This window comes from Argentina anserina, chromosome 5, assembly GCF_933775445.1.
Source record: "Argentina anserina chromosome 5, drPotAnse1.1, whole genome shotgun sequence".
NCBI classification, from domain to species: domain Eukaryota; kingdom Viridiplantae; phylum Streptophyta; class Magnoliopsida; order Rosales; family Rosaceae; genus Argentina; species Argentina anserina.
This window is the reverse complement of record NC_065876.1, coordinates 27,238,684-27,258,066: the sequence shown is the minus strand read 5'-3', so window position 1 is coordinate 27,258,066 and position 19,383 is coordinate 27,238,684. Positions and strand designations below refer to the sequence as shown.

The window sequence follows — 19,383 nt, the reverse complement described above, 5'->3', positions numbered from 1 at the left end:
CGCCAAATGAAGAGGTGGGGTATTTATAAACTTCTTTAATTATGTAAAACTTTCACAATTTTTTGTTGTTGAGAATCGGAGAAACAAACTGAGAAGTTACTGGTCCGATTTCACTAATGACACACACACATGTCTTTCAACTATTCTGTCCCTAAATCGACATACAGTTTATATGTTTGCTTGTTTACGTCGTTTGCTTTTCTTTTGTTTATTTGAATGCATTTTCATATCAAATTGTTGTAACCTTTATTTTCAATAAATTACTTGGCGTTAAAAAAAAAGTTTTATACAATCGCTAGAAGATGAGTTTCATATTAGAATTACACACATTAGTAAGGCATACATGATAAAAAGTGAGTACTAACTAGCTTAGAGTGAGATATTTATTCACATATTGAAAATAAATTGGCGTTCAAAATCCAATTTTAACCGATTAAAGTTAAAACTTAGGACTCTGACACAGGCTTTGTAAGACGAGAATAAATCCGAATATTAAACTATGTAGACTTGCCTGAAACTATAAATGCAAACTAATATCTCACTTTTGCCTCTTAATTTTCCAATATTCGGGAAACAAAATAGATAGCCACAGAAGTTCTCAAAAATTCACCACTCAATAATAAAACTGACACAGTAAAAATCACAGACAGAGATAGCACATAGATAACATAAATAGAAAGAGAGGGGAGGAATTGATTTGTACTATGTATTCTGCGGCGATGGGAGCAAAGCTGCCGCCGTTTACACCAACGCCATCTGAAACCCTCTCTACTCACTAATCCCAAAATGCCTCACTCTCATGACCTCTCTTACTCTTTAAACCCCAACAACCTGCACGACCCCACCAACCACAACAACTCCGGCCTTTTCGTCACCGGGGGTTTGTTCCTGGAGCCCACCATCCCCAATTCCGTACTCAATTCCGTGTCGTTTAGAAGGACCTCAAACGCCGCCGTTTCCGGGTCGGGTCATGGGACCCGGCTGAGGTTGAGGAGCGGTGCTTTTTTGTCTGTGAGTTTCAGGGGCGATGGGGTTGTGAGGGAGGCGAAAGCTGGGTGTCTGGTGCAGAACGGCGATGAGGAAGCGGCGGCAGTTGCGGTTGCGGTTGCGGTGGTGGTTGGAGAGGAGAAGAGAGAGAAAGTGGTGGTTAGGGGAGGAAGGGCCATGAACACCACTAAGCATCTGTGGGCCGGCGCCATTGCTGCCATGGTTTCCAGGTACAGCTTGCATTTACTTAGGACTGTATGGTAATTTCGCTCTTGGGAATTCGTGTTTATTCTTTATATGTAATGCACTGATAGTGTAGGAAAATGCTTTTAATTTTGATACATTTGGGTTTAGTGGAGTGGTATAGTAATCGGTTGTAGTGGACTGTACATATCGACAGTGGTTAACTTGAGTATATGTAGATTGGAATGGGAAGGTTATGTTTGATTTACCCATATGATTTTAGACTACAGAGTTGTTTATTTGTCAGCTACATTTATTGAATTCGTGTATGGCTGTGGCTGATTGAGTGTCGTCGTGTGATATCAGGACGTTTGTTGCACCACTTGAGAGACTAAAGCTGGAGTATATAGTTCGTGGCGAACAGAGGCATCTATTTGAGCTTGTTAAGAGCATAGCGGTGTCTCAGGGTGTGAGGGGCTTTTGGAAGGGGAACTTGGTCAATATTCTTCGAACAGCTCCGTTTAAAGCAATCAATTTCTACGCATATGATACTTACAGAAAACAGTTGCTTAGATTTTCGGGGAATAAGGAGACTACACATTTTGAGAGGTTTGTGGCTGGTGCAGCAGCTGGAATTACTGCTACAATTCTCTGCTTACCTCTTGACACAGTAAGTGATTATTTTGAAGCTTTCCATTTGATCGATTACTAGATGAACTTAGGATTGCTATTCTTGGTAGGAGTAGAAACACACGCATTTAATCCCCATATGTGAGGATTTGAATATGGGGTAACACAGCTAAATATGTAGTCTTCCTCTTTCCCGTCTGTACCATTGGCCCATGGGAAATAATATATGCATAATTAGGAGATGTTGGACTAGGGTATGTACTTGGTATACTCTTGTCTCAATATAGTAGATTATAAGATCTTTTTACCTCATGCACTAGTAAACTGTTGGTGATCTCCTCTTTCTGGATGCACTTTCTCAGCGTACAACCGCATAGTTGCATACTTATGAAATGCATTTCGATTATGCAACTTTCATATATAGATAGTTTTTGCTGTATACCTTATATTCGGGCTCGAAAGATAGTGGATTGTTGAAAGTTTGCAAACTTATTAGATGCATTTCAATTACGCAACTTCATATATAGATAAATTTTGCTGTATACCCTATATTTGGGCTCGAAAGATAGTGGATTGTTGAAAGTATTTTACAAGTCAAATACCCTGAAGCAAATACATAAGAAATCCAGGGTTCAGTTGCTCTATGGAGCCCTTCCCTGCTGAAGCCTGAAGGTACCCAACAAATTAACACGGATAGTGTACACCACCACTCTGAAACATCTGTGGTTACTTACATGTCTTTATTTTTTTGTCTTTTGGCTTTGGAAATACAGCATATAAGTTGGTTTATATTATTAAATATTAACTAACACTTCTCCATTGCTTACCTCTTCTTTTCTTGTGCCTTCTTAACCTCTGTGTTTCAAAACACAATCACAATATACCCACTAAAATAATAATTTTTCATAGTCCCGACATTATTCATTTATAGAGGTTTTACTATATACAAGTTAGTTTATATTATTAACCAACACTTCTCCGTTGCTTACCTCTTCTTTTCTTGTGCCCTCTTAGCCTCTGTTTTTCAAAACACAATCACACTATACCTTTCTAATTGAATAAAATGTAAACTTGTACGGCCAGCCATATACCTATTGGGTTTCCAATTGGAATTGACTCTCATCTTGACTCTACCCCCACTTTGAGGAAGTCTAATTATTCCTTAAACCTTTCAAAAAAATAAATCCCATAAAGAACACTTAATGTAAGAAAAATGAAAAAAGTTTTATGGTATGTAGATGTACGCTCATGGAGAGACAGTAACCCTGAAAGCTTATAATTGCTAAATGCTAATCTATTGTGTGTTTCAGATTCGAACAAAGCTAGTGGCTCCTGGTGGGGAATCCTTGGGTGGTGTCATTGGTGCTTTTCACCACATGATCCAGTCTGAAGGGTTTTTTTCCCTTTATAAGGGCTTAGTACCATCAATAGCAAGCATGGCACCTTCAGGTGCTGTTTTCTATGGTGTGTATGATATATTAAAATCAGCTTACTTGCATTCACCGGATGGAAGGAAAAGAATTAAGAACATGAACAAGCATGGCGAGCGCCTGAACGCTTTTGACCAACTGGAGTTGGGACCCGTTAGGACATTACTCTATGGAGCTATTTCTGGCGCCTGTGCAGAAGCTGCCACTTATCCATTTGAAGTTGTGAGGAGACAGCTTCAATTGCAATCCCAGGCTACTAAAATGAGTACCTTGGCAACTTTTATTAAGATAGTTGAACGAGGAGGTGTTCCAGCACTTTATGCAGGACTTGTTCCCAGCTTGTTACAGGTATGTTGTTAAAAGATCCTTGTTTATTATGCTATTTTCATGTTTTGTTGTAGGTTAATATGGTCAATTAAGTGCTTTTGCATATGTGAACATGGTCATACTTTCTTTCCATGAATAGTGGGATAGCTGTAGCCAATTCTCTCTGAAATTTATTGTGTTCAACGACTTGGAAACCTTTTTGCCAAGATATTTTGATTCCTAGGTTAGTGGTTCTGCATACATCCGGTATAATTAAAGTTCTCGCATTCTGACCTTTACTACCTATGAAAATTGGAAAGTAGGCCGTAACCATCACTCCCCTTATATCAAGTGTATTTTCTCGAGTTAGAAATTCCCTTACTAACTGGTAGTTCAAACTCTATCCTTCTTCCTTTGGTCATTTTTTAGATGTGTCCATATCATATTTTAATGTTTTTGTTGGATGGAATTACTAACTCGGTAGTTCAAACTCAATCTTCATTTTTTATTCTTTCAAACTTCACCCTGTCGTCTATTACTGGACTTTCCAATATGTCATGTCATACTATGGATTTGGTGCTTATTTTGATCAACTTTATCCCATTCTTTTGTCCCCGTAAGGCTCTTCACTTTGAAGTTATCCTACTTATGTTACATTTCCTGTTAAACTACAACTTTTTAAACATATGCTTATGCTCCTTTTATGATCTCTGGTGTTTTGCATACTCAGGTACTTCCATCCGCCTCAATAAGTTATTTTGTCTATGAGTGCATGAAAATTGTTCTCAAGGTAGAATGAAGAATTAAGTGGAACATTTGGAGGAATATGATTGGATATTTCACAGTGACTCTGACTGGAGCACCGGCTATATATTCAGCTTAGTAGGATTGTAGTCACACTTTAGCTCTTACCAGTAATGTTCTTGAAAGACCGTTGTAATAGGCAAGAAGAAGAAATACTACACGCCCCTGCACATCTTTATCTCTCATTTGATGCTCTGCATTTGCAATTCAACCCATTGCTCACTGCCGATTTGACTTCATTCTCAAGAAACTTTACACAGTAGGAAATAGCAAGGCTTGGTGCTACTCTAGACGTGTGCTATCACATTCTCACATTGGGAACCAGAGTGGTGAGCCTGCTCCATACATACCCCCATTTGATTTTGGCCTTGAAGCACATGCCTTAGAAGTTAGAACAGGAGGTGATTAGCTGTTTGCTGCCCTCATTCACATTAGTAAACACACCATGGTTGGTACTGAAGAATTGGAAAATTATGGCTTTGAGACCATATATTGCACAATGTTTTTGTTGCGTAGAACTAGTTTTAATCTGTCGAAAATACCCTAGTCACTCATTGCGTGCTAAATACTGGTAGAATGTGCTTATGGATGGTTTGTTTTGGTAAACATTATACATCAAAGGATGATGTTTGCCCTTATGTGCACATGGAAATTGATTCCTCCCCACACTTACCTGCTGTATTGATGAGTAACGTTATCTATCCATGTCCTCTGTACTAAATTGACCAATATGAAATGTCTGGTTAGGCTTTTATTGTTGTATAGCTTCTTTTGGTACATGCTGGAGAGGTAGAAACGTAAAGCTACCAACTAACAGTGACTATTGAGAATTGGATAGGATAATGGAGACGATCTGTCACCATCCTGGTTTACCCGTATAATTGGTACTGCTCTTAGCCAGAGAGAATATGCTGGTGATAGAATGGTATTCACTTTTCTTCTTCTACAATGAGTCATTCAGACTCGGTACGAGTCACTTGGGTCTGGATTATTCTGGTAACCATTGTTTGTACTTTCATAAATGATCTGACTTCACGTTATTATTCGTTAATGATACCAATTACGGATTTACGGGAATAACATCCACAAACTGAAAATCTCGAGCACATTGCTTTTATGAACAAATGTTCTTTTTATAAAACAAAGAACTCAAATACTATAATGAGTTTATTGTGAATCGAATTCACATGCTCCTACGTGCAGAGAGAGACTAGTGTTGTTAGACTAAATGGTACCGGACATGAACAAAATGTTTCTACGTTCAAATTTGTCTTATCAGTATTAATTAAGCAAACAATACTTATGTAACTGTCAAACTACTTTTTGCTTTTTTTTTACCCTTTCTTAAAAATATTAACAAAAAAAAGATTAAATAGCAAAAGGACAAAACAGTAAAATGATATGATAGAAATTTCAATAATCAAACCAACCCATACACATATTTCTCCCCTCTCTTTCACGTCTTCCAAATCTCCAATTTCAGTTAAGGATGTCTCTTCCCATTCAATAAGAAAAAATCACTGAAAAAAAAATTATTTAGTTTTGCCATAAAATACATGCCATGTCTGATTTCCAAAAACAAAGCAATCAAGCAAAACTCAATTATAGGTTCTTCTACTCAATTTGTTGCTGCTATCCGATTCAGGATTCCTTCCTAGATGATTTTACCGAGTGAGTAACAAAGAAAATAAAATAAATGACAACGGAGTTTTCTCACACGTGTGCATAGAGCGTAGAAATGCTAGTACTAATTGTAAAAATTGAGTGATGTAAAAAGAGTAGTAAAATGCCCAACGAAAAAAAAAAAAACTGTCACCACACGTGTGCGCGCCTCGCTCGCTCTCTTTCCCTCTTCGCAAAACCTCCCACTCACACCTTTCCCTCTCGATTCCCACGCCGTACACCTCTCAATTCTCCTTTGAATCCTCTCTGCTCTCCACGCGCCGCCACCATCACCCACTCCCACTCTCCATGTCGCCGGTCGGCGACCTCTGCACCTGCCCCGCCGGCGAGAACGCCCGCTCCAACGGCGAGAACGCCGAAGATCTGGTGTGCGAGCATTGCCGGAAATCCGATCCCTCTCCGTCGTCGTTTTGCTACTCCTCTTCGCCCAAATACGCCCCGGTTCCGTTGAGCGACTCCGAGAAGCTGCGGCGCGTCGTGACTGCTTCGGTTAAGGGATTCACCATCGGCGCCGGCCTCAAAGGCGGCCTCGCCGTCTTCTCCATCCTAGCTCGACTGAAAAAGCGAAAGCTGCTGGCCTCTCTCAGGTAAAATATATTAATAATTGAAGTCCAGTGACGTCATAATTGAAGTGATTAATGTGTTTGATATGGAAAATGTGAACAATATACAAACCTGTTGTTTATGGTGTTTAATGTGAATGTGTTCAGGAGCGAGGGTGCGATTACAAATAATGAAGCCATTATTTCGGCTTTGAAGGAGACTTTGAGATACGGTCTGTTTCTTGGGACTTTTGCAGGCACATTTGTGTCTGTGGATGAGATTATTGGCTCTTTGGGAGGCCACCGTAGGCATGTTCCTCTTGTTCTTCTTTTTTCTCTTCGATTTCGCGTAAATAGTCTGTTTGATCAAGAGTTTAGGTGGCTGTTTTGCTCTGGTTTAATTGATTCTGTTGCGGTGTTACTCTAGTTCAGGACAGCCAAGTGGAGGGCTTTGGCGGCAGGGCTTATAGCAGGGCCGTCTATGCTGCTTACGGGGCATAACACGCAGCATATGAGCTTGGCCATTTACATACTTATGCGTGCTGCTGTGTTGGCCACACGATGTGGGATTAAAAGCAAACGGTTTGGTCATGTTTGTAAACCTCTCACTTGGAAGCATGGTGACATTTTCCTTATGTGTCTATCCTCTTCGCAAATTCTGTGAGTACAACTTGTTAAAGAAATGTGCATATTTAGTAGTTCTGTAGCCATTTCTTTCAATATCTTGGGTTGTTTGTACTTCAAATTTTCTTGGTGCAATAATGGACTGGCACTTTCAAGTAGTATTTGTGTGGAAAGAACAAATAGTATTATGACCTTTGAAGTCTTTATGAATTCATGTTGTTGATAGTGAAATTGGATTACTGACTCGTGATTTTTGATAAAAATTTATTTCTTCAGGTCTGCTTACATATTGAAGCAGGAGAGTTTGCCTCCATCATATAAATCTTTTCTTAAGACACATGGGGGAAAAGATATGTCAATCTTGCAAGGTGTCAAGGAGATTGCAACTGGCTTACCATTTACTAATTTGGAAGCTATAGAAAGATACTACAAATCTGTGGGAAAAAATATTAAATTAGATCCAACTATGCAAGTTCCCTGCACGGTATGCATTCTTTAAGCATCATACTTGCTGATTCCTACCACGTGATAACAATTTACTTTTACTATAGTTTCTATGCATCTGATTTTGTTTCTTTTGTTTTTTAACATTGTCCCTGCAATAGTGTTATTGATGCCTTTTGTATTTCGTTATATATGCAGATTGTGCATGGAGATCAGTCATGTAGCGGCCATATTTTTTCTTTTTTAATTCAAGCCTATAAGAGAGCTTTACCTGTTTATCTACCTGTATATCTGATTCCAGCCCTTATAGTTCATCGGCAAGATCTCTTGAAAAGGTGATTCACATGATCCCTTTTAATGTTTATCTATTTTCGTACTAGGTATGCCTTATGAAAATATGGTTAAGGAAGCATCTTCTAGTTGAAACTCCTAGGAAATAGATGAACTTTAAAACATGTTGAGATCTTGCAAATTGTGGTTTTAGGTGCCAACACAAGTCAATCTGTTGGACTGTCTTAGTTACCTTTAAGCACTGCATGTATTACTAATTCAGAAGCATTTCTAGTGTTAACATCAGTTCATGTTACTGATGCTCTGATTGTAGTATATATTGAATGGGAATGTTCACAAAGAAATCAGATTTCTTTTGGGGACCTTAAAAACACAGGATTTTAGGTCCCAATCAGAATAATGTGATTTCGAAGAAAGAGTGGTGGTGATATACTCCAAGTAATCAGCCAATCAGCTTATAATCAGCTCTAACATGATATCAGGGAAGAAAAAAAAAATTGGTAGGGTTTGTCTACGAATCATTCCTATTGCTAGTCAATGAAGCCTGATATAATATTGTAAGCTTGGTCCTCGTCTCTTTTTCTCGGTGAAAATTGCTGTTTTAATATCTTCATTTTACCGTATGCAGGCATTACACTATACTACTAAAGGGTCTTCTCGGCACTACAAGATCAAGCTTGTTTCTTTCTGTATATTGCGCGTCTGCCTGGTCAGCTGCTTTTTTTTTAATTTTATATCCAACTCTCGAGTGTATTATTTATGCTTTGTGCGAACCTGCTACTAGAACATTGTTTTTACATTATTGTGTAGATTAGGTGAAATCAACCCTGGGAACTGCCTTACTATGTCCTGAAAACTCAGGTCTTTTGGTATGACCAACTGAGAAGTGTTCTTTTTTTCATCACCTTAGAATTAGAATTGCCAGGTCCATGATTTGCTCCCATGTGGTCCTGGGTTTGAACCCCCTTATGGTAGCTACCTAGTTATCTGCTATAGTTTCCTCACTTTCCTGTCTGTAGAGATTGCAGGTTATCTGCTATAGTTTCCTCAGCTATGAGCCAGTTCTGCGAAGCAGTTATGGGGCATGTCTGGGTATAAAAGTACAAATAAAAATTCCAAATTAATTGGAACACTGGCAAAAACTTTTAGCAGCTTATATATAGGACTATTTAAATTCAATAATTACTCAGGGGGATGTTGATGAACTTAGAGATAAGATTAGCGTGCTCTATCTGTGCTTTTTTACCTTTGCATATTTGGTAATGCCACCTGGAGTCTCGGACTATTATCTACATGAAAACTTAGGGAATTTGAATTTGTTGAGGTTTAATATAGGGATATGATGCTATCCTCTTTCACAACAGGAACTAGATCCTGCCAGTGCCACTACTAAATTTTTATTGTTATTGTTCCTCAGGATGTGGACATGCTTTCTTTTTAAAATTTTCAGGACATGTAATGTTCCAATGGTGGTAATGGGGACGGTATGAACTTTCCCAACTCTATAACTTGGTAACAGAATGAATTTTATTATTTGTGCAAGATGTCTGAAATGTGTTTGTCATACAGTTTCCAACTGGCCTGGCCTTGGCAATTGAGAAGAAAAGCAGGCGTATTGAGATATCACTCTACTGTCTCGCTCGAGCAATTGAGAGCTTTTTCACATGCTTGGCTGATACTGGATACTTGCCGCCACAATCAAAAAAATTGAAGAGAGCTGATGTGGTGGTCTTCAGCTTATCGACAGCCATCATAATGCATTGCTATGCAGAGGAGCGTGAAGTATTCAAATCCAAATACTTGAATGTTCTTGACTGGGTTTTCGGTGTCCCACCTCCACCTTGTGAAACCCCTCGCTGCAAAAAGAGCTAGGTAGCACCACCGTTTTTTTTGCTCCGGATAGAAATTAAAAGTTATCCATTTTATTTCCTTCGAAATTTAATTTGGAGGAAATTGTATAATTTTGTACCATATTTATCCTATTCGTACTTCATAGTTCGTACTACCATTGGTAGGGCTTCAGTATGTGCCCTGGACATGGACTAATCATTTAAATTATTATTGTTATAGAAGTGATTACAGCATAAAAGTGTTCAAGATGCACAGATTTTAATCATTTTATGTGCTTTGTTCAGTATCTGCTTCAACCCTGATTTTAGTTCAAATATGACAAACCATGGCCAAAGTGTCAGCCAAAAGGAAAATAGATCAAACCAAAGAATACACCACTCCAGTTTCTAAATTGCCAAAAGCTATAGGGCACTGCCTAATTTTCATCGAATACAAAACAAGTGATGTTTCCAGTTCTCATTTCAAACCTCATCTTCATGAAGTAGCATATTAGGTATTCCCTTGGAAACTGGAAACCGGCGACCGGTCTCGGGGCAAACAAGAGCGCCCTCCTCAAGATGAAGCTCCAAAAGAGCATGATGGAACTTTTGCAGGAACTCCTCAGAATCGAGCTTAGAAGGCTCAACCTCCTCAGGCAGCTCAGAATAACCCATTGTACGAGCAGCAGAGACTAGGGCCCTCCACTCAATCTTAGCAAACATGTTCTTCAGGAAATCAATATTCAAATCCACCTGCTTCTCCACCACCTTCTCTGCTTCAATACGCAGAGGGAAGCCGTTCGTCACACCTTTGATATTCGAAGACAGCATGTTGTGAGTAAGCAGCCTCATAGTTCTATTTCTGTAGTCTACAAAAGGCAGTAGTGAAGAGTGTTGTCTCGTTTCACTTCCAGAACCTGAGGTCACAAGTATTTTCAGAACAATTAGACCTTCCTAACAATCTGAGACAACAATGTTGTATTCTGCGAAAAACCTTGCTTAACTCGAACAGGATTAATTTAATCTGCTGCTACCAGAAACTAGTTGTACCGATTAAATCCTAATAAAAAAGCAAATGCTGATTGCAAACCCATTAGCATTTACCAAAGCATGCATACATGAACACTATAACAAGTATCAAAAACATCGTCGAAAACTAAAAGAGCAGATCAGACATATTTACTTGATCTACAGAACCTTTTTATTGTTCACCAATGTACAGTAAACATGCTTAAATTTCTTGAGTACTCTTACAGCCATATGTACCCTAAAAATCAAAGATAAAAAGTCTGCAAAGACTTGAAATATAAGTGCTGAACGATTCAACCAAACACAACAGTTCATAAGAGCTCAATTCGATTCTTCTAGAAGCAATGTCGCCATCATTTGAATTGGGCAGGTCCTAAACTTGGATTCTACCAATTTCCTAAGAACAAAGAAGAAGGTAAGAGACTAAGATAGGTACCTGCGATTTTTCGCCGGCCGATGAAGAAAGAGAGAGGGAGACTGAGCGTCAACAACAGATAGGTAAATTGTGATACGAGGAAGAAGAAAGGGGGTTTAGGGTTTTAATTTCGTAGTATAAGTACCATAATGGCCACCCCTTAGACGTAAAATGACGAAAACGCCTTCAACTACTTGAGCGGGGTAGGCGAAACCTAGATCAAATGCGCCGGTTGGGCCGCCAACCTTTAAAAATAGAAATGAGGTTTGGTTAGGGGTGAGCACGGGACGGGATGGAACGGGACGGGGCTCATCCCACGTCTCATCCTACTCTTTTGAATCGGGACGGGATTAGACGGGACAAGGGTTTTTAAGAATGCATCCCACTCGGGATTAATCTCGGTTGGGACGGGACGGGATCGGAACAAATCCCACCTTCCTATGAAATTAAATAAAAACCTATATTTTTACTTTTTCATTAACAAGTAACATTCAATAATGAAATTTTAACAAAAAAAATACATATTATGTTCAAAATATTATAATTTACTATTACTATTTGAGTTGATATAATTTTGGAGTTATTAAGAACATAAATTAGTTTCATTTTAATACAAATATTTAAGAATTTTTAAGTTTTTATTAAAGGTGAGACGGGACGGGACGAAGTGGGATAAAAATTATTCATCCCACGTCCCGTCCCACTATTATGAAACGGGACGGGATCGGGACGGGACAGATATTTTTAGACCTCCGTCCCGTCCCTATGAATTTCGGGACGGGATCGGGATTTCCGTTTTTTATGCCCACTCCTAGGTTTGGTTCTGCAACTCTTCTCTCAGAAGACGTTGTCTCCAGCGGATTGCGGCGGGACTCCACGACCCAGACTTGGCCGGACACCACTGCCGGCAGTTTCTCTTTCTGCTCAGGTACGTTCAATATGGGTTCTTTTTAATAAAAATTTAGTGTGTTTGAGAGAGACAATGATAAGGGTCTTATGGTGTACGTGTTTATAATTTGAGGTTTTTATAAATGCAATGCATGAATCTATTAGGATGTTTAGTGATCACTGGTATTTTATACCATCTTCAAAAATGTCAATTGGAGAAAAAATATATAAAATCAACAAAAAGGAAAATGATATCAGGGAGAAGAGTCAGACGACGATTTACTGTCCTCGAGTCCGTTGTGACTATTATTATGTTCCAATGAGCAAATGATCCCCTTCCTTTTCAAAATGGGGGCTCTCTGCGATCTATTGCTCTACTCACTCATACAGTGATACATGCAATTCAATCACCCAATTGTTACGAAATAAATGGTCGAAAGTAACCCAACAAGCTTCAGAAACCTTCGACTTTACACTGGTGTATGGTATATATACTTCATGATTTCTACGTATGATCTCTCTTCAACATTTTGTTACCGGCCTGATCCAACGGTACGAAATTCCACAATATGTATACTGCATGCCAGGTGTGGTAGAACAATCACAAATTCATTTAATGTATTTTATACACTGAAGAACTAGAAACTAGGTGCCCCAGAACCAATAATCTTAATTCCTTAACTTGATACAAAGCTCCACCACTTATACACAGCAAACCCATAGATTGAGGCATAAGCAGTTAATCTCATAGGATACCTTTTGAATCTGCAAAGTGAGAGAAGTTTCTCACAAGTCAGAAGACCAGGAAGGCAGGAACTCATTAATTTGTGCATAACAGATATGGAACCATATATAGCAAAGAGAAATAATTTAAGGAAGCTCTACAACACATCCATGAAGCTAGACATAGTCCCATCCAAGTTGGTTTTTCACTGCAAAAAACATATGTATATGCCACAAATATAAAAGTCACAAAAGTATGGATTTATGATCTTTAGTGGTGTGGCAATTATGAAAAAATCTCACATTTGCATTAAAATGTGATAATGATTATTATAATAATTAAATTGTCACATTTGCATGAAATTTGTAGCATTTTTTTATAAAAGGCCACCAAGGTAAAAGCCACACATGATGTGTGCCTTTTGTCCAATTTTTTGTAGTGTTTGCTTTATAAATACAAGCATTAAACTTCTATCGAACTACTATAAGTCTATAACGTACTCTTAATGAACTACTATATTATATATATAATACAAAGAGGCTAGTCTAGATAGAAGGCAAGAGTCTATACAATTTTAATTACTTCTTAATTAACTTTAGCTAAGTAACGTGACTGCTTTGGATATACATTTACAATTAATTTCCACTTTTTTTTTTGAAATTGTAGTTTACACTCTTAAGTAGTTGGTGTTTATATAATTATATGGCACTCTATTGGTTAATATTGGCTTCAATTAACAAAAAGATAAATTTATATAAAATTTGATCGTACTTTAAGTGCCATATAATTATATAAACACCAACTACTAAACTACAATTTGCATTATGGAATTTGTTTTTAATATGAAAAACTATGATGGGACACTTGTTTGCATATGTATGCATACTGATCGAAGTGAGTCGCACAAAAATACTTTATTAACTGGAAATGGTCTCTACTTTCACTATTAGACAAAAATGATACTTTGATAATAAAATTGATCGAGATTGTTCCAAAGTCTCTGTGAAAGTATGCAACTGTAGCCTATATATAAGTGAATTAAGCCTGCGTATGGGGTTTAATGGTCTATGTTATACTTTTCGTTCCTGTTTAGTAACATCCAACATTATACATAAAACCTAGCTAGCAGAGCCAAGTTAGTTTTAATTCAATTGCCCCTATCATCAAGCTATTAGTACCAGTGATCTCAACCAAAAATACTGCATCATTGATTAACAAATTAGATTGCTAGTATCAACAATCAAATCGATTAGTTAAGTGGGGACAACTGATCGATAAGTATTTCCAATAATCATGTACCTTGCTAGTCCAGATCTTTCCGCAGTTGCATACGCAGAGGCTCTTTCCTCAACCGTAACTGGAGAACCCCACCGCGAAAAGTCCCTGTCAAAGTAAGCCCAATCCGGCAAAAGAACACCCCCGATTCCGACCACGCCCACCAGGTACGTCACCATCATCTTCGTAAAAGACTGCGTGCAAATCCCAACTATCACTACAACTAGGGCCAAACAAACCAGAGCGGACCTGAAAACAGCGTGGTTGCCCATGGCAATAAGGTGTATACTGGCTCACAGCGTGGTTGCCCTAGGGTCCGGTAAGAAATTAAATGACAAGCTAAGGAAGAAGATGGGCGATGGTGGTGGGGGTATTGCTATATATGGAGCAGGAAGAGATGTGCATGATTGGAGAGTGGTGGTGATGGTTCCGGCCATGGCCACAAGAGAGTTCCACAACTACTTGATTCAGAGTTAAGGATCGAACGATCGAGTGGTTAGAAAATGCTTTCAATGCGAACCCAACTGTCAGTATAAATGCATATTATGTTTATTGCTATTACTTTTGAAAACTTTGAATGGCTGAGCTGATGTTCTTGCATGGGGAAGGTACGCCACGCAATGACCTTATTGTTATGAAACCTTCTAGGGCATGTGAGATCCTAATCAAGTCCATGCGTGACTGAATCAAGAGTTCCCTGAATCAAAGATCTTATCGAACTTCATTCATAAACTTTCATGGAAGTTAAACTGAAACAAAAATACTACTTGAATTATTTGAGAAAATTGTTAAACAACGACAAGTGTGGTCTGTAAACCAACGGTATCGATATTGTCTTAACTTAGTTACTTCACATGTGTTGAGTTTTAATCACAAAAGATTTTGATACAATTTGGTATTATCCACATACTTATAACCTCTATTTTATTTGTCATTTCTTAGATGTGGGATCTCTAATCTTTAATACGCCCCTCATGTGCAACCTAATTTTTAGATCTGCACGTGATAAATTAACATCACATACACTGATACGAAATAAACCAAGATCAAGTAACCAACGACACTTGGTGACAATCCAATCGGAACTCTCCGATGACATGATAATGAAGCCCAACTCGGGCCCATGACACAGTGGCACCCAACTTAGGCCCACAATAGATTGAATACGCGACTGGAGAGGGACCCGCTCTGATACCATGTTAAACAGCGACAAACGTAGCCCGTGTTACCGTGTACCAACTATACTGATACATCTCAATTTAACTATCTCACAGGTGTTGTGTTTTAATCACAAAATGTCTTGGTACAATTAGGTATTATTCACTCACTTATAATCTTTATTTTATTTGACACTTTTTAGATGTGAGATTTTTCATCTCAAGATCGATGATTTTGAACTATCTTGTACATTGTTATATATTCAGATTTGCATGCAGCCGCAATTTTAGATTTGATGAAATGGCATGGTGTCGTGGTGTAGGAGCTGATCGGAGGTTTGATGAAGCTAACACAATTGATGCATGTAGTTCGGTGGCGGCAAAACTGATCCGACACCGAACATGTGGATTTAATGCGCTTTTGATTACTATAACGTTGACACGTTGTAGGAGAGGAAAGTGAAAATTTGGGTTAAAATGAACACAGGAGCTACATTGCAAACTCTATGATCTGGCTGTGCCCATTATTCCAAATAAATAACATGTCATTAACAAAGTATTTTTAGATTCACGCATGCATCTAAGATGAAATTAACTAAGAACTAGATATGATGTAAATACGCATCATTGTAATATATATATATATATAACATGCAATTTGGGGTAAATACGCATACATTGCAGTCGCTGTGACAAATATTGTATGGGGTTTCATGAAATATTCCAATGTAACAAATTACTTGTAGAAGTCAATTGACGTTGAGATTGGGAAATCTTCCCACCTAAAATAGATTGCGGCCGATGAACGTGGTCGAAATATGACCATGACCTTAGATTAGCAGATGATCTATATTAGACTATATATATCACACAAAAACATAGACCAAGTTGTACTCTATATACTTTAGATCTCTTGCGCTCTCTAAGTAAGACTTTGTAGTGCATTCGAGAAAGGCTATGTTCATTATCCCGTGAGGTGATGAAGTAATGTGTGTTGCCCAGAAACACGTGTGGTGGGGAAGGAGACTGTAGATTAATTTTAGCTGAATCTAACAGATCACTATTTACTAGTCCAAGCGGGATCTTCTTCTGGTTGCAGAAACCAACTCATTTGGTAAATATTATCTTTATGATCATATTATTTGTCTTTAAATTTCACAGGTCCACTAATTGAAAGTTTGAAACAAGATCTGTAAATGGTCACTCGTAATTAGTTAATTATAAGGTAGCTTACTTTACCAAATTATTAAAACCTGAACCTATTCCAGACTTCCAGTCCAAGAATTATTTACCCCAAAATCCAAATGCATGCCAGAAAGTTTCATTATCCTTGAGCTAGCTTCCGAGCGCCCCCATTTAATGGTACCATAAACTTCACTTTTCCTTGGAGATTAACTTGTAGGGGAGATTATTTTTACTCTCTTTAGTGGTTGATATTACAATTTAGAAACCGGAAGGTTAACCTGATCGGGATTGGAGAGAGAACCAATTTCCTGGCTAACTGCGCTTACCCTTTCGAGAAATTCTTAGGTGCGACCAACGCACCACCTGTCACATGCGACCAGCTATTCAAAGAGCGACATGTGGCAATATTTTTCCCATATCAGCAACTCCTCTCTCATATGTCCATATATTGTATGCATTTGAGTTGATATGTCATTTCTTCTTCGCCAGAAGCCTTGGCCTTCTTGCTCACAACGACGCCGTTTCAACCGACAACCTCCGATCCAGTCCTCTTCCTAGTGCCATAGAAACTTAGAAACGCTTTTTCTGCAAGTACCAAAGCCGAAGACTCACCCGGCGCTCGGCACTGGTTCCTCCCATGAGCCATACTGATAGGAGCACAAAGTGTGACGTTCTTAATGTGATTATGACATATTCTTACTCTTTGTTACCTCTTATTTAGTATATTTTAGTTTCTTTTGTAAGAATAAGTGTCAAGGTAGAGCTTATATCAATTATGAGTGAATTGATGATGAAATCGTGCTAAGTGTTAATAATCTTTGTTGAGATATGATTCCTTGTTCGAGTAGGATTCATCTTTGCGTATTTCTTTGTTTCTAATATACATATTCTTATTAGGAAATACAAATCCATGTTGGAGAAGGAAAGCAATCCTAGTTCCACAAGGAAAGGGAAGAAAATATACTTAAAAGCCCAATCCATGCAAGAATGAAAATGCTGTCAAGATTTGTAGTCTAACTTCGACGGGCTCCCCTGGATAGCTCCGATTGCGTTAGAAGACGTACCTTATATGGATAAAAAGGATTTTGAGTCTAGTTTCTGTAGGATTTGGAATAAAATCAATATCTTATTCCTACAGGGAGATATGACCAAATCATTACTCGGAGGTCAGGTGAGCTCGGCGGAATTATCTCAGCCATTGATTTGCTTTTGATCCAAGGGTTATGAGGGAAACTTGGGACCTTGTTTGTCCTGCATATAGAGCACAAATATGATCAGAATCTCCATAAATCCCTGCACCAAATAATGTCAAAGAAGGCATGCAGCAAATTAAATGAGAAGAGGCAAGAAAGTCAAAGAAGGCATGCAGCAAATTTAATGAGGAGAGGTAAGAAAAATCAAACATGGCTGCAACAATTAAGACTTTTGCTGCCTCCCTAATTCAAAGGAAGAAATTTGTGCAAAAGATAAACATATTCAAATGCACAAGTCTAACCGAACCTAGGCAATAATCGGTGAAGGTGACAAAGAACAAACAATTAATCAACTCCCAAGTATCAAAATCGTTTATAACTTTGGATTATTACACATGCGACGTCAACTTCCGGGTATCAAACACACATGTAAGTAAGAACACACCGAAAATCATTTAAATAAATAAACAGAAATTCATGGCATAAAACCTAAAATAATTGAATTAAAAATCGAAAACCTTAATTCATGATGTCATTCAAAAGTTACAAATATCTCATAGACAAGAATAAAAATAACTTTAACAAAACCTAAACATAAATCATCCAAGAACAAGAACATAAAAACCCGAAAACTAAACATGAAGATCATAGAGTTACACTTTATAATTCTCCTCCCAAGGTTCCTTACAGAGGTAGCACGAGATCTTCAAGAGTATGGTATCCTAGGCTCCCAAGCTTTGGACAGAAAATATGATGAAGGGTGGTGAATTCGGATTCTATGGTTCTTGGTGAATGAAAGTGTTTGGGCAGAGCTTTGGCAAGTCTTGTGAGCAAGGTTGATGATGTTTTTCTGTGGAATTGAGGTGTTATATATAGAGGAAGAAACCCAAGGGAGGATGGCCACAAAGTCCACAAAGTTGAAACCAAATTGGTTGAGGTTTCCTAGATTCGGCAGATCTGACCTTTGTCCCTTGTTGTGGACATAACTTTCTCTAGAAACTAGATATTGAGATGATTCCAACTGTAAAATTCAACTAGACTTCCGTGGCTTTTCATCCATATAAGGTACATTTTCTCATTCCTTTTGAGCTGTTCAGGAGAGCTCGTCAAAGTTGGATGATCTGTAGTGCCAGAATTCTGATTTCTATAAGGATTGCATATCTTTTGCATTAATTGCATATCTTCTTCCTCCTTTAATGCTGATTTCTTTTGCACAAATTTCTTCCTTTGAATTAGGGAGGCAGCAAAAGTCTTAATTGTTGCAGCCATGTTTGATTTTTCTTACCTCTCCTCATTAAATTTGCTGCATGCCTTCTTTGACTTTCTTGCCTCTTCTCATTTAATTTGCTGCATGCCTTCTTTGACATTATTTGGTGCAGGGATTTATGGAGATTCTGATCATATTTGTGCTCTATATGCAGGACAAACAAGGTCCCAAGTTTCCCTCATAACCCTTGGATCAAAAGCAAATCAATGGCTGAGATAATTCCGTCGAGCTCACCTGACCTCCGAGTAATGATTTGGTCATATCTTCCTGTAGGAATAAGATATTGATTTTATTCCAAATCCTACAGAAACTAGACTCAAAATCCTTTTTATCCATATAAGGTATGTCTTCTAACGCAATCGGAGCTATCCAGGGGAGCCCGTCGAAGTTGGACTACAAATCTTGACAGCATTTTCATTCTTGCATGGATTGGGCTTTTAAGTGTATTTTCTTCCCTTTCCTTGTGGAACTAGGATTGCTTTCCTTCTCCAACATGG

General features: G+C 38.3%; 4 protein-coding genes across 5 annotated transcripts; 2 read left to right on the top strand and 2 right to left on the bottom strand.

Moving 5' to 3' along the window:
- Positions 1-719: 719 nt before the first annotated feature.
- On the top strand, positions 720-5,017 carry LOC126794442 (probable mitochondrial adenine nucleotide transporter BTL3). Its single transcript, XM_050521159.1, has 4 exons — positions 720-1,217; positions 1,537-1,840; positions 3,111-3,578; positions 4,267-5,017. The coding sequence occupies exons 1-4, from the start codon at positions 787-789 to the stop codon at positions 4,333-4,335; spliced, it is 1,272 nt and encodes a 423-aa protein (XP_050377116.1). The 5' UTR covers positions 720-786; the 3' UTR covers positions 4,336-5,017.
- Positions 5,018-6,187: 1,170 nt separating this feature from the next.
- On the top strand, positions 6,188-10,005 carry LOC126793841 (uncharacterized). Of its 2 annotated transcripts, XM_050520472.1 has the most exons (8): positions 6,188-6,610; positions 6,734-6,874; positions 6,998-7,225; positions 7,466-7,673; positions 7,832-7,968; positions 8,553-8,633; positions 9,342-9,408; positions 9,494-10,005. In XM_050520472.1, the coding sequence occupies exons 1-8, from the start codon at positions 6,312-6,314 to the stop codon at positions 9,794-9,796; spliced, it is 1,464 nt and encodes a 487-aa protein (XP_050376429.1). In that variant the 5' UTR covers positions 6,188-6,311; the 3' UTR covers positions 9,797-10,005. The 2 variants fall into 2 exon arrangements, with proteins under 2 accessions (XP_050376429.1, XP_050376430.1); XM_050520473.1 differs by lacking the exon at positions 6,188-6,610 and having other exon boundaries at positions 6,740-6,874; positions 6,993-7,225.
- An 86-nt stretch (positions 10,006-10,091) lies between these two features.
- LOC126793842 (multifunctional methyltransferase subunit TRM112 homolog A) lies at positions 10,092-11,298 on the bottom strand. The gene is made up of 2 exons (XM_050520474.1): positions 11,219-11,298; positions 10,092-10,670 (listed from the first exon to the last, which is right to left on the bottom strand). The coding sequence occupies exon 2, from the start codon at positions 10,603-10,605 to the stop codon at positions 10,237-10,239; it is 369 nt and encodes a 122-aa protein (XP_050376431.1). The 5' UTR covers positions 10,606-10,670; positions 11,219-11,298; the 3' UTR covers positions 10,092-10,236.
- Positions 11,299-12,762: 1,464 nt separating this feature from the next.
- Positions 12,763-14,356, bottom strand: LOC126795938 (signal peptidase complex-like protein DTM1). Its single transcript, XM_050522669.1, has 2 exons — positions 14,109-14,356; positions 12,763-12,850 (listed from the first exon to the last, which is right to left on the bottom strand). Exons 1-2 carry the CDS (start codon positions 14,354-14,356, stop codon positions 12,763-12,765), a joined length of 336 nt encoding a protein of 111 aa, XP_050378626.1.
- Between the last annotated feature and the right edge of the window lie 5,027 nt (positions 14,357-19,383).